At 44.8% G+C, this 19934-nt stretch overlaps 1 protein-coding gene across 2 annotated transcripts in view; it reads left to right on the top strand.

The window, feature by feature from the left end:
- Positions 1–19934, top strand: part of LOC144755068 (spondin-1-like) — a 135513-nt gene that overhangs the window by 102405 nt on the left and 13174 nt on the right. For both annotated transcript variants that reach the window (XM_078643552.1, XM_078643553.1), the window contains exons 2-3: positions 14945–15159; positions 15253–15742. In XM_078643552.1, the coding sequence (XP_078499678.1) occupies positions 14945–15159; positions 15253–15742 (705 nt within the window). The remainder of the gene's footprint in view (positions 1–14944; positions 15160–15252; positions 15743–19934) is intronic.

Raw genomic sequence — 19934 nt, 5'->3', positions numbered from 1 at the left:
GTACCTTCTTCCAGCCTGTCATTCCTACTGTAATCCAAGGAGCAACCATCCTAATGTTGGGAAAGGGCGTATTGTAATACTGACTCCAAAAAGAAGAGATCATACAGTCCCAAATAATTATAGAATGTTAGCTCGTTTGGACTGCCAAGATGTTCACCTAACATGAGAGCCCACCATAGTGAAAATGGAGGCTGCAGCTATTTAAGTACTTTGTATGGTTGAAGCGTGCTTTGGTGTGGCCTTTAGATAGGTATCTGCAAATGCGAAGACACTCTACTTTGGTAGGCACGCATCTCCATGCTACACATTCAAGTTAGTGCTGCAGACCTAACATTTATTCACCCCAAAATAACTGTACTTTGTAAATCAGCAGCTCATCAGTTTGATTGATTTTAGTTGACCAATTCTGGTTCATAGCACAGTAAAATGAATACGCCGTGTAGTCACCTACATACATACAAATTATTCTAATCACTGTTAAGGTTGGGACCATCACACCCCAGAGTATCAAAAGGTGCTGTGCTTCCTTACAAATGGCAGATTGCATGCTATTCAGGTGCTAATTAAAAACAATATTAATAACAAATTAATATAGTTTATCAACTTTCTTACAGAAATGACTGATTTTTGATTCTACAGTTCTTGCTAAATTATTTCCTTTTGATGTAGAACATTCACCTGTCTTGCTTCGCCTTTCAGATAATACAGCTCCCACACGGTGGCTCAACACAAGATAGACAGGAGACATTAAACACAACTAACACCTTTAGAAAAGGGTTTTATATTACAAAATGCATAGACTCTCTTTTTAGAATAAGGTTTGGGGTTTTATTTTACACAAGGCTCTCTAACAGAAAAGGCTTTACCAAATGCCAAATGCACAAAATTCAAATACACATAGATATATATATATTTTTTTATGCAAGCTATAATAACAAACTTGGTAAATGCAACAGTTAAATGCATGAATAATACCAATGAATAAACAAGCAGCAAATAATATGAGATAAGATTCAAGCAAATATAATGTGCTGGGCGTCCTGCAAGAGATCAGAAAGTTATATATGTACACTAAACACATCAAACGATTACTTTGGATGTGCACCTCAACTCACTCACACATCACAAGGAACACACCTCAAATGATAAAAGTCACTGGCCAAACATCACAATGGCAATAATCAAAGCTCAAGCACCTCAAATGATCAAAGCCACTGGCCAAACATCACAATGGCAATAATAAAAACTCAACACTTCACCTGGTGCAAACACTGCATCTTAGCCCACTCCTTACCGGGGGAATTAAACAGCTGTGGTTAAGAGCCTCAGCAACCAGAGTTCCACTCCGAAGTAGACGCATCCGTCCCCATTAGGATTCCAAAATCCCAGAATCTAAGTCAACAACCCTCAGCTTTATAATCTCAATACACACTAGAAGGTTCGGGAAAACTTTCCCGCTGAGCCAAAGGAATCTTACCAGAACTGGCCAGCTTGCAAGCAAGCATTCCAATGGCAGGAAGGAGTTCTCACGTTCCCTCTCCAATCTCGCATGTTCCAGCCTTTATCTTGACGAAGCTCACGAAAGCCTTCCAGGGTACATTAAACAATCTCTCACAAATCAATCCTTGAACGTGATTAACCCAAACAACTTGCAAGCGTTGTTGTGCGCGCAGAAAAGCTGAAACCAAGCAGAGTCAGAAAACAGGATGACATGAGGCCATGTCAAAGCCAATAGTAAGAACTTCATAATACTCATCAATGTACAACACAATGCACATTTGTGCACTACTGCTTATAGATTCACATACTTAATCTCTCAATGAACAACACCAAGCACATTTGTGCATCACTGCTCACAACATTGCACTTCGAGACCAAAAAGTACATTCCACACCTCTCTCTCCCTCTCATGCTTTCAAATGCACATCCCACATGTTCTGTTCTTGGCAAGGCTGTTCTACTCCGTGACAGTTCCCACTGAAAGACAGCAAGATTACAAGAAAGAAACTAAGCGGACATCGTACATTCAGGCTAGGATACAATAACACACCAAAGTCAATTAAAATAATGGTAGTCAAAGACCATCACAGGGTGTCAGACCACAAGCGTGCCTCTAGCACTACATCACCTTTTTAAATTTCCTCAACAGAGTGTAATGAAGCTCTATTTAAGATATCCCTTCCCCAAACATATTGACTCACATGCATATCTCCAACAGACTTTTGACCTTGGGATTCAATCTGCTTTAACGAAACTCTTATTTAGGGGGTGTGCAAAATTTGTGCAAATTGATTTTATGTAGTTACGTGAAATTTCAGCAGGATTATGTATAATTATTTGTAATTATGCAAGATGTGAATCCAACATTTTGTGCTAAATGTTAACTCAAAATGTGTCCTCTTGTAAATTTTTTATGCAGTTTGCACTAAAAAAATGGAATAAAATAAAAGCATCCTGTAGTATCCAGATACACTCCTACATGGGAGGTGTGGTTGAAGTATTTATTTCAGATCAGCAGATAAATATTTAGTAGTACAACAGGGTCCAAGTGAACCCATCAACTGACTTTACATTCAAGTGACAGCACATGAAATCCAAAGCAGAATGAACACACAACCAACCATATTACAGTGGAACCTATACAATCATAGTAGTGCATCATTCAAACATAGAAAGACAAGACACAAAGAACCTGCAAGATGACAACATGCAGGATGCCACACATCCCGAACAATAGTCGCTCATGTTCTGTTATTTTGTGCATTCACAGTATTATTATTTGCATAATGCAAAATGGTGCAGTGGTCTAATTTGGGAAGTTTTACATAACTAGTGTAACTCAAAATTTAAGAAATTGCACAAATTACATTAACACAATTTAAATTCCACCCAAGCCAACTCGTATTCTCGTATGCTGGATTGACTTGCTTATTATTTGTATTGGGTATTTGGTGTAGTGTGAACCTTACAGATACAGACACTTCCCTCCAATTCTATGGATGACCATACTTCGTACTGTACCTCAAACAACAATGTAAGCTGGAGTTAAATTCCACCCAAGCCAACTCTTATTCTCGTATGCTGGATTGACTTGCTTATTATTTGCATTGGGTCTTTGGTGTAGTGTGAACATTACAGATACACACACTTCCCTCCAATTCTATGGATGACCATACTTCGTACTGTACCTCAAACAACAATGTAAGCTAGAGTGAGTTCAGGATTGTCAGCGATTCTGAACTCAATACAATTCTAGCTAACATAAAACCAGCTTGTCCTTTCACTGATCTGAACCCATTCACTTTAACAAGAATGTTCAGGACCCACATTGCTCCACACTAAACCCACTTAATCAACGTATCCATGGTGAAGTTCCAGAGTGTCTGAAAACAGGATAGGTTACCCATGTTTGAAAAAAACTGACCCTGATCTAGAAGACCTGAACAACTTCTGCCCAATCACCACCTTACATTTACTGGCAAACCTCCTTGAAAGTAGTGTCTCTACCAATCTGGAGCAATTCATAGAAGACAACAACCTACTCTATGACTATGAATCAGGTTTTAGACCTGGCGAGCAGAACAGAAAAGCCATGGTACAGATTGTGGACAACACTGCTTGTGTCCTTGGCGAAGTACACTTCTGCCTACTAGCATTCCTGGACTTATTGGTCAATCACAATGTCCTGCTACACACACTTAAATAAATAATTGGAATAAGCAGAACAGTTTTAAACTGGTTCTACTCCTATCTTGATTACCACTCTCACCAAATTAATTGACCTGCACTCTATCTAATCCTATCTCTGTATTCCTCAAAGTCCCACAAGGATCCACACTATCTCCAATCCCCTTCAACCTATTCATTCAATCACTGACAACAATTCTAAAAAATGCAATCTCTTGCACAATCTTTAAGTTGATGATATACAACTATACCTGACAGCGCCATCTCTAAGTGACATGCTACAACTGGATCATATTGTAAAAGATATTCAATCCTGGCTATATTTCAACCACTTGAAGCTAAACCCTCTGAAGACAGAATTCTTCCTCATCTTACTCCCCTCACTCCACACAATTTGTTCCGAGTACAGAATGGCTTGACTCTCTCGATGTTCTGAATCATAAACCAGAAATCATTGACTGCACCAAATCAATTGAAATCACCCTTCGTAGGAATCTGAATCTTTAATTCCACATAAACACCTCTAATAAACATTTTCAATATCATCTCAAACTTCTCAAGACCATCAAACCTTTTGTTTCACAACCAGACTTTAAAAAACGGAACAGTCACTAGTCATCTCTAGATCAGACTATGCAAGCACGTTCCTTGAATCCCCAAAATACATCTAGTGCCTCTGAAAGCCACACTGAATGCAGTAGCTCAATTGGTGGCCCGAAGAAGTGGTTTCCTTATCACGCAGGTTCTGATCAGCCTCAACTAGCTCCCAATAGAAGCATGAAGCTTCTTCAAATTGGCCTGTATCATTCACAAAGCCCTGCACTGTCACACATCGAAAAATGTTTCACAAAAGGCACCCTAAATGGGGGCATTGTTGTATCAACAACAGGAGCAACAACCTGTCAACCGTGTTGGGATTGGGGTATAGTATAATAGAAACATATGGTATCCCAACTGATATTATTCGAAGGCAATTAGTGAGGATATGAGTTCAACATTATCCACAAGGAAACAAGGAGACTCTATATGATTGTAGCATGTGCTCAGGGCATCATTTATATAAAAGCCGAGGTCAAATTGCTGGAGGGTTACCTGCCTACCTGCTTCCACGCAAACAGCCCATCTTCAGCAGAGGCTGCACCGGGGTTCTTGCTGCACGGCTCCCGCTCCCGCTGACGCCACACCAGCACTGCCGCCAGGGGTAGGACTCCAAGTCCCAGCACCCCCCAGGCGGCGCACACCACCAGCGTCACGAGGAAGCGCCCGGAGGCGCTTGAAAGGAGGAGCGCTGCCGGAGCTTGTGGGGGCCGAGGTCAAATTGCTGGAGGGTTACCTGCCTACCTGCTTCCACGCAAACAGCCCATCTTCAGCAGAGGCTGCACCGGGGTTCTTGCTGCACGGCTCCCGCTCCCGCTCCCGCTGACGCCACACCAGCACTGCCGCCAGGGGTAGGACTCCAAGTCCCAGCACCCCCCAGGCGGCGCACACCACCAGCGTCACGAGGAAGCGCCCGGAGGCGCTTGAAAGGAGGAGCGCTGCCGGAGCTTGTGGGGGCCGAGGTCAAATTGCTGGAGGGTTACCTGCCTACCTGCTTCCACGCAAACAGCCCATCTTCAGCAGAGGCTGCACCGGGGTTCTTGCTGCACGGCTCCCGCTCCCGCTCCCGCTGACGCCACACCAGCACTGCCGCCAGGGGTAGGACTCCAAGTCCCAGCACCCCCCAGGCGGCGCACACCACCAGCGTCACGAGGAAGCGCCCGGAGGCGCTTGAAAGGAGGAGCGCTGCCGGAGCTTGTGGGGGCCGAGGTCAAATTGCTGGAGGGTTACCTGCCTACCTGCTTCCACGCAAACAGCCCATCTTCAGCAGAGGCTGCACCGGGGTTCTTGCTGCACGGCTCCCGCTCCCGCTCCCGCTGACGCCACACCAGCACTGCCGCCAGGGGTAGGACTCCAAGTCCCAGCACCCCCCAGGCGGCGCACACCACCAGCGTCACGAGGAAGCGCCCGGAGGCGCTTGAAAGGAGGAGCGCTGCCGGAGCTTGTGGGGGCCGAGGTCAAATTGCTGGAGGGTTACCTGCCTACCTGCTTCCACGCAAACAGCCCATCTTCAGCAGAGGCTGCACCGGGGTTCTTGCTGCACGGCTCCCGCTCCCGCTCCCGCTGACGCCACACCAGCACTGCCGCCAGGGGTAGGACTCCAAGTCCCAGCACCCCCCAGGCGGCGCACACCACCAGCGTCACGAGGAAGCGCCCGGAGGCGCTTGAAAGGAGGAGCGCTACCTCCGCCCCGCGGAGCGCGCGCGGGAGCGCGCCGGGAGAAGCCCGGGACAAGGGCGGGACCGTCTGTGGCCGTCCGGGGCCGGAGGAGGCAGGGCAGGGCCACCCCATTTCCATCTACCGTACCGGTTTCAACCTGTGGTGCCGCGTCTCAGCATGTCAACACGCTCCGGTAAGGCCTTGAGGGGTTGCGGGGAGAGTGCCCCCGGGGGTGCTATGTTTGGCTCTATGGACAAATTCCTGACAAGGGTGGCGGCTGTCATAGACAATGAACTTGCCATATCTGAACGGCGCCTTTCACTTGACTTCCCTCTTGCTAAAAGTCCACCGCCAGTAATAGTGTTGTCCCCTCTAAATCTAAATCCTACTTCCCCTGCACCTTTGCTTGGGGATCTACCCGGGGATTCCCTTATTGCACCTCCAATGGGTGGCTTAGAGGGGTTCGAAAGCTCGCTGATTGGTGTCCACAGTACCAGTCCATGTGCTGTGCTTGTGGATCCATGCAATGAGCTTTCTTTAGTAGGCTCACCCGGCATACAGGCCCTACACTGCCCTGAGGTTCCTGCTCCCGTCCCACAAGCTCCGACTAAAAAGCAACCCATCCAGGAGCCTATCAAAAGGAAGGGGAAAAGGGCAAATTACACTAGAAAGGGTTGCCCATCTAAGACCACTAACCATCCTAGGCACCCGCCCCTGAGGGGTCCTCCCCCCCAGAGCAAGCAAGGACCAATATCCACAGGGACAGCCATCTGCGCTCCGGCTGCTATTGACACAGTACCACCTCTCTTGTCGGCCCCACCAACGCCTGTTCAGGACAACGTGGGTCACTCTATGGAGGCGTTCGAGAAGATGGTCAAGTCTCTTGTGTTGCCACTTATAGACCAGGTCAAGAGGTTGGGGGAAAGGCTTGACTGCTTTGAGCAGGCTACTAGGGACAATTTCTTTGCCCTAAAGACCCTTCTCAAGCACCAGCCAAAGCCCAGTAAGGATAGGACTGATAGGCTAGATGAGTCCAATAGGATAGAGGTCCCAGTGAGCCCCCCCCTGGGAGACCAACTGATGCAGCCGCCCAAGCACCATGTACCTGGGAATACGATCTTGGCTGCTCCAAAGGTCGGTCTTAGACAGATAAAGGCGAAGGCTCCAACTTGTGCTGCCCACGTGCATGCTACCCTTCCCCCAGCGGCAATATCTCCGGTGGCTACCCAGGCCCCAAGGCAACACAAGAAGGGTGGGACGGGCCCTACCTCGCAACCTGGGGTTGTTATATCTGACGCAACTGGTGGTGTTGTATCAACTCCTAAGGTTGCATCTATTCCCGTCCCACCTACAAATCGGCTCCCTTTGGGTCCTCCTCAGAACAGTAGACGCAAGTGTCCCCCAGTTAACCTCCCCCCTGAGTGCCACCCGTATGTTGTCATCCTTATGAAAGTCCCCCCTATTGGGAGTACCCAGCGGGAAAACCATCAGGCACTAAAGAATAAGGTCATCCACTGGCTGAAAGCCAACAGGCCCTTGCCTGCGGGAGTGGATGGAATTATTCTTGGTGTGCGCAGGGTGGGTTGGATTGGACACGGGAAAAAATCGCTTGAAGGGGATTGTGTGGTTGTAAATTTCCAAGATGCTAGGGTTGCCCAATTTATATGCTCCCAAGGTCAACCCACGGCTGGTTCGGGTATCGACATAGTCGATTTGACATTTTTTTACCCACGGTCTATTATGTCCACCCCCTCACTCCACCTTGGACAACCCTCCTTCACTGGCAGCCCAGGGGGCCAATATTTGGTGGAAAACACTGCCCACGGCCTTCTGACCCCGGGAGTTCTCTCTCAGCAGTTATGCCCAGCTCCAGTGTTACCAAACTGGGGACCTGGGAGTTGTTGACTCAGTTACGATCCGGGGGAGGATGTGGTGGCCCCAGGTTTTGTCGCTGGGTTAACACCATACCACAGATCCAATGGCTCCTCCTCCCCACTGCAGACTCTGGCTATGGCCGAGTCTATAGAGAGGAAGGGGGAGACCGGGGCTTCCCATAACTCTCCGTTTGGTCCCCTTGATGTGGGTTCTGCGGACTTGTCACCCCCTGTCGAGGTTTGTAGCATTGTAGCTGTAACGGACCCCCAGATTAGGGTTTTCAGCTGGAATGTTGCGGGCCTCGAAAGGAAGCTGGCGTTGCCGGATTGGAGCGAGCGTGTGGAGCAATACTCCATTTGCCTGTTCCAGGAAACCTGGAGTCGGGTGCCCCTTCACAAGGCGGGTTATTCCACCCACTTTTTGCCGGCAGCAGAAAGTGCAACTGGTAGGGGTCGCCCCTCTGGCGGTTTGTTAATCTGGGTAGCCACCGAACTTAACTGTAGGGTGGAGGAGAAGGACACTAACTGCCCTGACCTCCTAAATATTTTACTTAGAAATCCCCAGGGCAGAGTCATTCTAAACATTTTTAACATCTATGCCCGTGGCACTAAGGGGGGAAGAGAATCCCCAGTTATAGCTTGCTTGGAGGCGCAACTCCGCTCATCTCCATACAGGTCTTGTACACTGTTGGCAGGTGATCTGAACTGCACCTTCGAGCCTCTTGATCTGGACATCCTAGCAGATCAAGAGGAACTTGATAATGGGTGGGGGATTCCTCCCCTCGAGCTTGGCCCTGTTAAAAAGTGGACGGATGTGGCCCTTCAGATCAACTCCTTAGTTATGGAGTTTGGGCTTAGAGCTGCCAATGGCAGAACCAGGTCCGATAAAGTAGGGGCGCACACCTATAACAGGCCAGGACACACGTCACGGATTGATTATTTCCTCCTTGACTTACACCTGTGGGGCATGGTGGAGGACATGGTAGTTTTACCTTCTGTGGAGAGTGACCACAATCTCCTGTCCCTCACCCTCTCCCGCAGGTGTGTCAACAGCACCGTGAGTGGTTCTCCTTGTAACCCCGCTCCAGACCTTTCAGTGGTCACGAACTGTGGGCGAAGGCTAAAGTGGGCGAAGCTGGCTCTTTCGGAGGAGAAATCCTCTGCGATTAGGCAGCTTCTGGTTTCAGCCATGGCCAATCTTGACGGCCAAGAGGAAGGGCTGATGGAGGTGGCACCTAGGTTTTTTGTCATAATTCAGGCCATTGGCGACCTCTTTGTAGTCCCAGCCCACCCGAGCGGAAGGAAACCCAGCCTACGACCGGGTCAGGGCTGGTACAATCAAAAGTGTAGGGAGGCGAAATCACTTCTTATCGAGGCGGTCAAGTCCAAATTGCCGCTTAGGACTAGGGAGGCCAGGAGACATTACACACTTTGCCAGAAAAATGCTAGGATGGAATGGGAGGATAACTTCTGGCAGGACCTCCTGGCTGCCAGCCGAGGGAAAGATGCTAAAGGTTTTTGGGACATGGTGGGCAAAAGGAATCGTCCCGACGATTCCCGGAGGACTTGTGCGATCAATGCCCAGACTTGGTTTTCCCATTTCCAAAATCTTTACTCTCCTGTTGAAGGCCCCCTTAATGATCCCTTTAAAATCCCAGCCTTTACTCTAGACCGTGACCTGGATCTGTTTTCCTCCCTTGATGTAACAAAGCAGATCAAAACCTTGGTCCCCTTGAAAGCAGCTGGCCCGGATGGCCTACCAGGGGACATCCTCCGTGCTTACCCGGAAGAATGGGGGGCTCTTATCTCTGCACTCCTCAATGCAATTATGGGGGGAGGGCTTGTGCCTGACTCCTGGAGAGGTGCGGAGGTGGTCCCCATTTTTAAAAAGGGCAGTCGGGATTTACCCGGGAACTATAGGCCTATAAGCCTAATAGACTCCAGCCAGAAATTGGCCGGGAAAACCATCTTGGGGAGAATTACTCAATGGGTGGACGACAATCACATTCTGTCCGACATGCAGGCTGGGTTCCGTTCAGGTACAGGAACTATTGAACAGGCCTTTAGGCTTTTGTTGTTACACTGGAAGGTGGTGGTGCTGGGCAAAGGCAGTCTTTATCTGGCCTTTATTGACCTTAAGACTGCCTTTGACCTGGTACCAAGGGAGGAACTTTGGAGGGTGCTTCATGGTTTAGGGATGCCCCCGTACCTACTGAACCTCCTCATTAACCTGCACACCAACACCTATGCCCAGGTTAGATGGGGGCTGAATGGGGAAAAGACCGATAAAATCAGGGTCGAGAGGGGAGTAAGACAGGGCTGTGTCTTGGCCCCTACCTTATTCTCCCTCTATATTAACGGGGTGGTAGATCATCTACTGGGCGAACCATCAGACGCTCCCAGCTTGGGTGGAGTAAAAATTCCAACTCTGTTGTTCGCCGACGACACCCTCCTCATCTCCAAAACCCCCCAAGGTTTACAGTCTTTGCTGAACCGCTTCCAGGATTTCTGTACCACTAAAGGCCTTGTTATCAACATAGACAAGACCAAGTACCTAGTCATGCACCCACCCCGCAAACTTGGTCGCCCTCCAATTCTGAACTCCATACCTCTAGAAAGAGTGGCGGAATTTGATTATCTGGGGATCCGTTTGAATGACGCAATGAGCTGGACTGCCCATATCGATAAAATGACTCTGGCCCACAAAAGGGTGGGGGGCGCCCTTCTTAAGGAGTACAATAACTCCTCAAAACATTGTGTTGCACCCATACTGGAGATTTACAAAGCTCGTGCAGTCCCTGCTTCTCTTTATGGATCGGAACTGTGGGGCTTGGGCAAAGTCGACTCACTGAGTAAGGCCGAAAATAAATTTATCAAGGATCTCCTTGCTATTCCATCGAGCAGCCCGACCATCCCAATGCTCTTGGACACTGGCTGTAAAGCCATAAGGGACCAGGCTCGGCTTCGTCCCCTTCTGCTCTGGGCACGCTTGTGGAGGGTCCCGGAGCTACAATCGTATGCCAATGGGCTGGCAGAAGTAATGCATGCTGATGGTTGGAGTAGCATCAAATGGCTGAAGGACATAAAACATCTTTTAGGGGAATTGGGTTTGGCCTCTTGCTGGCATAGTCACTCCGCTCCACCAAAGAAGATTCTAAAAAAACTTTTCTGGGAATGGGTTGACGTGAAGCGCTCTAGTAGCCAGCAGCACTGCAAAACCACCGCAGCTTTCCTGTTGTTCAAAGACGTTGTCTTGTATGAGCCATATATGGATATTATAACAGTTGCTATGGATAGGTCCTTGTTCATTAAATTTCGGCTTGGTACCTTGCCCTTGGCGGATCTCTGTTCAAGGTGGAATAAAGCCCAGCCCACCTCTCGCTTTTGTGCCTCTTGTCCGGACAAACCAGAGACGGTGCCACACTTCTTATTTGAATGCCCGGACTATGGTCGTCCCAGATCACGTTGGCTTGGCCCCATTTGCAGAGAACTGGGGACTCGTCAGCACTCTGTTGCCCTTCGGATTCTTTTAACTAACACAGCCCCTCTTATTGTTTGTGCTGTTGCAAAATTTTTAAAATGGGCTTGGTTGATAAGACTTAGAAGACTGTCTATAACAATTTAATTCTTTTTTATCTAATTTATTGCCGACATATCGTGTTTTAATTATCATTCCACTTGTACAGTCTTACTTATTTCGACATGTTGTTTTTATCTTTTTGTACTGCTTTTATGATATGTGCATATCGAAATAAAGCATCAATCAATCAATCAATAAAAGCATTTTGGAAAAAACAAGAAAGAGCATTTAGCAGTTATTACAGCACTGCAGTATACAAATAATAAAGTTGAAAACAACCCAAGATTGCACGTGGTGCTCAAGGTGTGTGAGTGAAAACCAAGGTAGCGACGCATGTGACAATGTGGACAACGTGGGCGGCGCAAAGTGACTGGTGAAAAATATACAACATTGTGGATAATGTTGAACTCATATCCTTACTAATTGCCTTCGAATAATACCAGTTGGGATACCATATGTTTCTATTATACTAAATGGGGGCAGCCGCTGTCTTGCAAGTGTTAAATCCCTTCTCTTGAAACCATCAAGATTAAAAAGACAAATAACTATTTCCTGTGCCTTCTCAGAAAAATGCTCCCAAAGTCTGGAACTCAATCCCCCTTGAAATAAGTACTGATTCTATGTTCGAAACAGTCAAGAAATTCTTAAAACATCTGTTAATTGAAACAATACCTACTAAATTAATCCTTCCTTAATTACTTTTTGTTTACGTTTAGATGATTCAGCATTGTTTGTTTTCAGTTTACTGTTCACTGACCAATTTTGCATCTAACATGGGCTTCAATTGGAATTCCAAAGAGCATATTATCAAGCCCATTATCGCCGTTTTAGCTGCAGTTTTCTGCCGCTAAAACGGCGATAATTTTATCACCTGTCTTGATAATATGCCCCTTACAGTTTATGATTCTTCAGAGGGCTTATCTCACACCTTCTTGAATAAACTATTATGTTCTTATCAGCTGAACGTGCCTGCCCTAGATGCCGAGTGCTGTCGGCGGACCATAGGCACATGCTTTGGGCATGCTCGGATATTGCCAATTTCTGGCAATCGGTTCACGCCCTATTAGCTACAGTTTCAGAGCTATCAACACTAAACTCATGGGAAGCTACAGCGCTGGCTATTTTTCTAAGGAAGAAAAGTTTCAAGGTGCAAATATGCTTTGCTAATTTAGCTCTTCTTTTAGCCATACTAACTATACGTTGGTGTGCACAACAGCCCCCAACCTTTCTCCAATGGTGTTGAGCTATGCTCCATTGGGGTTAAGCAGAAAGTACTGCACTTCATTGTGAGGAAACCCGAAGAATAAGAAAACGTCTCATAGCAGCAGCCTGGGACACTATGCTGATACAATTCAAAGATCATATAGCTGAGTACCACTCTATCATCTCACATCACTCTACTCCTCCTGTGTCCTCCTCTGATAGAAAATAACTAGACACATGGTTGATCTGGGCCAACATTAGAATCTGGCCTCACACTACTTACTCATGGCCGCCTAACTAGCACCCCCTCAATTCCCTCATATATCTAAATATATTTTCGCTCATATATTCCTCTTTCCTTCACCCTTTACAAGTTGGACTTCCCCAAGACGAACCAAACTAGTTAATATCAAATTGTATCTTCTTTTAAAGTTTAAAGATGCTGAATCAATCTCTCATAATGTATGTAGTGCAGAAAGCTTGTTGTTGATAATACCGCATTAAACATATTTTAAAAAACCTAATAAAAACAATTGTACCACAGAATTACAAATATTTGAATACTTAAAAATACTGGCTTACAAAGCACTTTACTCATGGGTATGGTAGGCCAGAGCAATATATTTGCATTGATATTTTACAAAAGTAATAAGCAAGATGATGGAGTAGGTCATTCATTATATACGGACAGATGTGAGAAAACTGAGGTTTGCACCTGGGTAGACATAGGGCCCGATTCGCAAAGGTAAAATGAGATGAAATTCTAACTTTACAACTTTCAGTATTCACAAAGGGCATATTTGCTGCATTTGCACATTGGTCATGAGAGCTTTTGGTAATACCCAGTTCTATAGCAAGGCAAGGATATTGGAGTATAACGTTTTCATAGGTCTGGCAGTTCAGTGTGCATTTAATTCAAGCCTCCAGTCACAGTCAGTACAGATACTACAGTCAGGGTGGACTTTTGGAATGGGCCCAGGGCGCCAATCTTCAGAGGGCGTGCAAAGCTCTCTGCATTAAGGTTCTCCAAACAGCAGCATCCATTTCACTTGGCTCCAATGATTCAGATTAAACTGCTTTTAGTATACCCCTTTAACCCGTTCCCTTCTCCTCCCATCTCCGTTTCACTAAGGGCAGCCACGTACCAACAACCCTATCCACCCCACCAACAACTTGGCACCAGCATGATGGCGCTAAGCTTTGAGCAAATCAGAGTTGGGAGAAGTGTTGGGGTGCTCAGAGGCCAGTCACTGGTTTGATGTAATCATCCAGTGACTGACTTGTGAACACAAAATGCGCTCCATGATGCCTAATTTTATCCACCTGCAGAAGCGAGGGTGTCAAGTTTCTTTCTGCCCAGGGCGCTATCCCAGCAAGGGCAGCTTTGACTACACCACAGTTGTTACATCATTCAGTTCTGGATATAGTACAGTGTGTAAAATGAGGAGTGTGCATTTTGAGATCGCTGCATGAATAGCCTGTCCTCTCTGTGTGACAGAATGTATTTAGGGGGTTTGAATGAATCATGAAGAGGAAAGTACTTTCTGAAGAGTTCAGACTGATATTGGTGCATTGCTATTTACTTGGAGTCACTAGCAGTACCATCTAGTTTTCAAAAATGGAAAGAAAGTTCTTCAATCTGTAGACATCACACTTTAAATATGTCCTTAGGTGGAGCAGGATATCATCAGCTTCCTGGCGTATTCAGATCCCACAATAAGTGGGAAGAATCAAGATTCATAATTATCTCTATGTACACATTAAAGTCAGTGGGGACAGGCTGCTAAATATACCCGGGAAAGAGACTGTGTGGCAGCAACCTGAACAAATACAGTGCAGAAAGGAATTAAAAAAAAACTTTTCCCTTACACCTAACCAAGAAGACAATATGGAGAAGGGATGACTGCACTAACGGACGTGTGTCATCAATGGATGTCCATACACAGTCGCGGCAGGTGCAGGTAAGAGTGGTCAGGAGGTGGGATGGGGGTGAGTTGACAGACAACAAGGAAAAAAGAAATTTACAAAAAAAAGAAAACCACTTACCTTGCACTCTCCGCATTTTGAGTGCAAGGTAAGTGTTTTTCATTTTATTAAATATTTTTTCCAGTAGTCCTCGTCTGTTTACTCCCCCGTCCTGCCCCACCACTCTTACGTCCACCGCATGCTACTGTCCATATAGGAATTAGGAATTGCAATATTGTCTTTTATGACCTAAGCTTTCTTGGAATTTTATGGACTCCACTTTCTTCATTACAAGTTCATATATCACTAACTTGAGTGCCTTTGTTGCTTATCATCACGATATTTTCAATCAAGAATGACACCTGTTTTTGTTTCATAGGTTGTACCCACAAATCAGATTTTGTGCTTTGGGCTAATGGCTCTTTCGTCTCACCTGGTGTCAGGGTGTTTGTTGAAAATGGAAAACCACAACTGCTGATCGAAGAACTGGAGGTAGTCGAAGACAAAGTATGGAGATGGTTCCAGGCTGCCAAAATTCCATCTGGAGAAGGAAATACCACCACCATAATTACCATGGAACCATCACACCCATTTGTGAGTACAGACTGACAGTCACAATTGTTATTTTATTTTTCACTTTGCACTTTGTAAAATGTAACACTTATAATGTTTTAATTTTATGTCTAGGTTTCAATCATTGTGAGGATTGTTCCAAGTCCTGATTGGTTTGTTGGTGTGAGTTCTCTTAATTTATGTGAAAACGGCAAATGGAGGACCAGAAAGCTGTTTGACCTCTTTCCATGGGATGCTGGGACGGACAGTGGGTTCACATTTTCATCCCCAAATTTTGAAACCCAACCTCAAGAGGCAGTTTCCCAGATCACAGCCATGACCCCTTCACACCCAGCTAACTCCTTCTATTATCCAAGGATTAAAAAGCTGCCCAGATTAGGCTTCTTGGAGTTCAGCCTTTTAGCTGCAGAAACAAACAAAGCAACACAGAATGGAACAGAGAGTCCACCTGTAAATAGTGAACAAATACTTGAAGAATGCATTCTGGATGGAGATGCCACACATCATAAAAATGCCACAGAATCAAGGCAACAAAAAGGAAATAACACCGACGAAGAGTTTAAAAGTTCAGAGAGTTTCACGCTAAAGCAACACTGTGGAAAAAGTACTACTCACTTAATTTATTGAGGTGCCACATTATACAATCATGTTATTAAAATATATATTATTGTTCTGGTAAGATTTAGCTATGCAAATGCTATGTGATGTTTTATTAACTCTCTCTGTTGAGTTCAAATGGTGTTAAAATTTAAATCTTTTGAAGTAGCAGAGAGCCTAGTTTGTCATAACTTGAAATCCAATGTGGTTTCTTGAGTTATGTCAATGTTGTTACAATTGTTGAATGTATTTATAAAATGAATGTTCCTGGAACAGGGATTGCACTGATCACCAACGGTCTGTTACAACATATGAAATATGTAATGTTATTCAACACACATTCTTGTGGCAATTAACCACTTTGTATGCTTTAGTATTTATTAACTGCCTGATGGGCTGAAGATTGGAACCCTGGATATATTCCAAAAGACATCCCTGGCTGTAGTGTCCTGTACTGATGGGACTGGAGGCTTGGAGTAAATGCACAATGACCTGCAGGACCATTATGCTCAGTAGCCTCCTTGATTTGCTATAGAAATGGGTATCCCCGAAATGCCCTCATGACCAGTTTGCAAATACAGGAAATATCTAACTTAAATTGATATCTTAAGAGCGTAGAAATCCCTGAAGCAGTGTAAATCAACGGAGCACAATACAAAGTAGCGGGTAAGGAATGATTGAGGTTTGTGTTCAAGTGGGGAAGAGGCTCCGTGACAGTTGGACTCAGGGGCTGGGATGGCTTTGAGTTTCTTTATAATCAATGGCCAGGGTGATCTGTGAACAGACGTGCTTCTCTCCGATACGCAGAAGCCAAGAATTGCACCAAATATGTGATAGAACAAGCCTACGTAGACACCTTGGTCATTTCTTGGCACTTGTTGAGTCTGGCAATGACATGGCTGTGAGTGTTGTGTTGTCTCCTGATATGATCAGTTTATGAGACAGATAGGTTGTGGTTTGGAAAACATAGAAGGGTTTGAAGATCATGGAAGTGATGAGTGGTAGTTAGTGAAATTTCTTCAAGCACAGCATCAGGTGGTTACATTTCTTTTGGCCTTTCACGAGTCAGATGGTGGCATGCAGGACACTCATTACTGAAGAAGGGGGAATATGACTGATGTCAGAACTCTTGAAAAACAAAGAGCCTGGTGGATTATTCTCAGGCCAAAAATCACTAACTGTGCAATAAGTGTAATTTTGGTGGGGCCTGAGAATATTTTTGCACAGAGACAAATGTACAAATCCATCACATCTCAAAAATCATAGTTCAGTCGAATTCTCAGAATCTTGTTCCTTTAACAGTAATGAGATATGATTTAGTTTGTAAATCCTACAACAATTTCAGCAAATGAATGGATGAAGGCATGAGAAGGACAGCAGACCTACATTCCTGCATTCCAAATCGTAAAAGGTACAGGAGCTGTAATCAACCCGGCAAGCAGTGGCAAATTCTGTAGGTCTAGCCCTGGCAAGCTGGTGATATGGCTATATTTAAAAACAAAAACACTTATTTCAAAAATGTACCAGAAAATAAATAGAAGCAAGTAAACAGAAGTCAAAAGAAAAAAGATCCTACTGTCTAAATGTTGTAATCAGATTATTTATTTTAAAAAAATGTAAAGTCAAAAACAATCAGTGCAAACACCATTTGCTCCTGACTTTCAATTCTGTGTAGGGCACGAACTGACCATCTGCAAAGTTAAAAAACCCTAAAACTTGTTTTTTCTTGCTTTGATAGACGACGCTGGAAGATTCTAATGGGAAAAATTCCATTGGGCACCAACCCTCATCTCTCCTTGAACAAAGCACTAAAGGGCTAGTTGTTCTGAAACCTTCAACTGCAGATTCAGTGATCTCCTTCATCTTCTTTACTCAACAACACCTTTCTTATTTTTGCCCATTGCTCTTTTTGTTATTGTTATCTTTGTATTTATGTAAGTAGCTTCCTAAATAAAACACAAATAAGTACAAATTAAATAATTGCTTATACAAACCTTTAATGAGCTGGACACTGTAAAGACCTAGGAGCCTATTTAAAGTTTGGACGTCAGAGTATTATTCACAAAATCAATGGAGTACCTTGTCCTCCAAACTCATGGCCACCCTGTCTCATTTAGTGACAGGCTGGCCATAAACTATTGGCTCTGTCAACGGAAAGCTTACTACGATAGCCAAATGGTGTCGGGCCATAGGAATAAAACCATAACACAAAAAAAATAATATTAACTCCCACTCCCTAGGACAAAACTCCCAGGGTGTGGGGGTCCTTTATTTTTCAGAAACAAACTCCTACTTAGAGAGTTTGTCTCTGAAAAAAAAGAGTTAAGAGTTTGCCGAACAGCCATCAAAACAAACATTGGCCATCCACCAAACATTTAGCACCTTGAAGTGAACCGCTGTGATGGTGGTTCCTTTCAAGGTTCACAGATGACACTGGGCCGGCAGTTACCTCTAATTTTGACAGACAGAGTACCATCAGGATGGGGGAGGAAATGTGCTCCGCCATCCTGGCGGACTGTACTCCATCCATCAAATTATAAAGTAGGACCTGGGCGAAGCCTGTCAAAATGAAATATGTGGATATTCTGAGCAAGGATGACCTCCCTGTGGTGTGCATAGAGCGGATTCGAGAAATATATGGGCAAGTGAGAGAATGTTGGTGATCTTATGTGCTGGAATCTGTAGACAGAATCAATGAGCTAGGTTTGACAAGAAATTGAAGCAATCTCATAAAGAAACAGCTCACCAAGTACTAAGTTTTTTTTTCTGCAAAACAATTTAATTTCTTCCTGTGAGGCGGAATGGGTCACATCTTAGACAAGAGTGAAAAAGCTGCTCATTTCTGAAAGCAGGATGGTACCTGTCTGACAGGGGCTATTTATAAGGTAAATGAGTGTTTTCACAAGAATCATAACAACAATTTAACATAACAACATCTGTGCCAGCAGTGACTCTATATCAGTTCCCCTAGTGATATGGCATATTTCGGGTACAAAAGGTTAGTCTGAGTTTCCACTATGTGATCGCACTGTGGAAACAGCTGTAGGCTTAACAGCTATCACCACAGAAGATCAATTACAAATCGGTGAGCTATATTCTTTTTTGAATACTTACAAATAGTTGTGTCTTATTTTTGAACATCTTACTAGATCATTTAAACCAGATCATAAGTGCTAGAAGAAGGCAAATGGTACCTGCAGTTTTTTTGTGCAGTAGTGCTCATTAGGACATAAGCAGACATTTTCATCTTTTCTAGTCTGCATGGGCAGTTAGGCATATACCACGAGTTTACAACTGATGGCAATTGCCACGCAAACATGTATGCTGTGAATAATAGCATGCTTGCACAATATCAATCTCACCTGTCATTTGAGATGAAATTGTGATCATCATAGATTGAAGAGAGTCCATAGTAACAGAACAATTCAAAACTTTATCCTGAAGCCCTGGCTGGTACTCAGCATCCTCCAGGCAAGCATCTTCAGCCTAGACACTTCGTAGACCGCAGTGTTTTTATCTAGGATTAAATAAGATTACTATTTGTCTGAGCAAAAACTGTTGTGAAGCTCAATAATTCTAGCCGCGGTAGGCACGGATACTGCTATGTACATGTGGAGGTAGGCTGGTCAGTGGCCACCCAGAGGGATACATGAAGATGGTCAAGCCCCAAAGCAGCCAAAAATGGCCCTTAACTTCTTAGACACCTTGCAGCAACATGGCAGCAGCCTGAGAGGGTCACTGGCCTTAGAAGATAAAAGACCACATGTCTTACCTCAAAGAGTCTCTTGAGAAAGCCACAGAACCATGTAAGCAGGTTATTTGCTTTATCCAACTCAAAGTAATTGCTGGATCGACTGATTCAGTCCTTTTCGGTACTGGAAGTTCCATGAGATAGCCTTTGTATTTCTGTAGTCAAGTACACATCCTAGATAATCAGTGTGATATCAAGAGCACCTTCTGATCAAAGCAACCGGTTAACTTTCAGAGCCTGTCCTATTTTCATCTGCATTGCAGTGACAGGTTTATGAAACAAGGTATACTTGAGGCTTATCCCTGGCTCGATCTAGCCTTTCGTAGTGCTGCATTTCGATTAGTGTAGGGTTGTTCTTTCTTCCCAGAAATTAACTAATTTTTATTTTGACAAGTTCTCTCAGAGTGCCATGGGCAGTGCAGATTTTTTTTTTAAATTTTATTTTATT

The sequence above is a fragment of the Lissotriton helveticus genome, chromosome 5_1, assembly GCF_964261635.1.
Source record: "Lissotriton helveticus chromosome 5_1, aLisHel1.1, whole genome shotgun sequence".
Taxonomy (NCBI): Eukaryota; Metazoa; Chordata; class Amphibia; order Caudata; family Salamandridae; genus Lissotriton; species Lissotriton helveticus.
The sequence above is the reverse complement of the archived record's forward strand: the minus strand, read 5'-3'. Positions and strand labels throughout refer to the sequence as shown.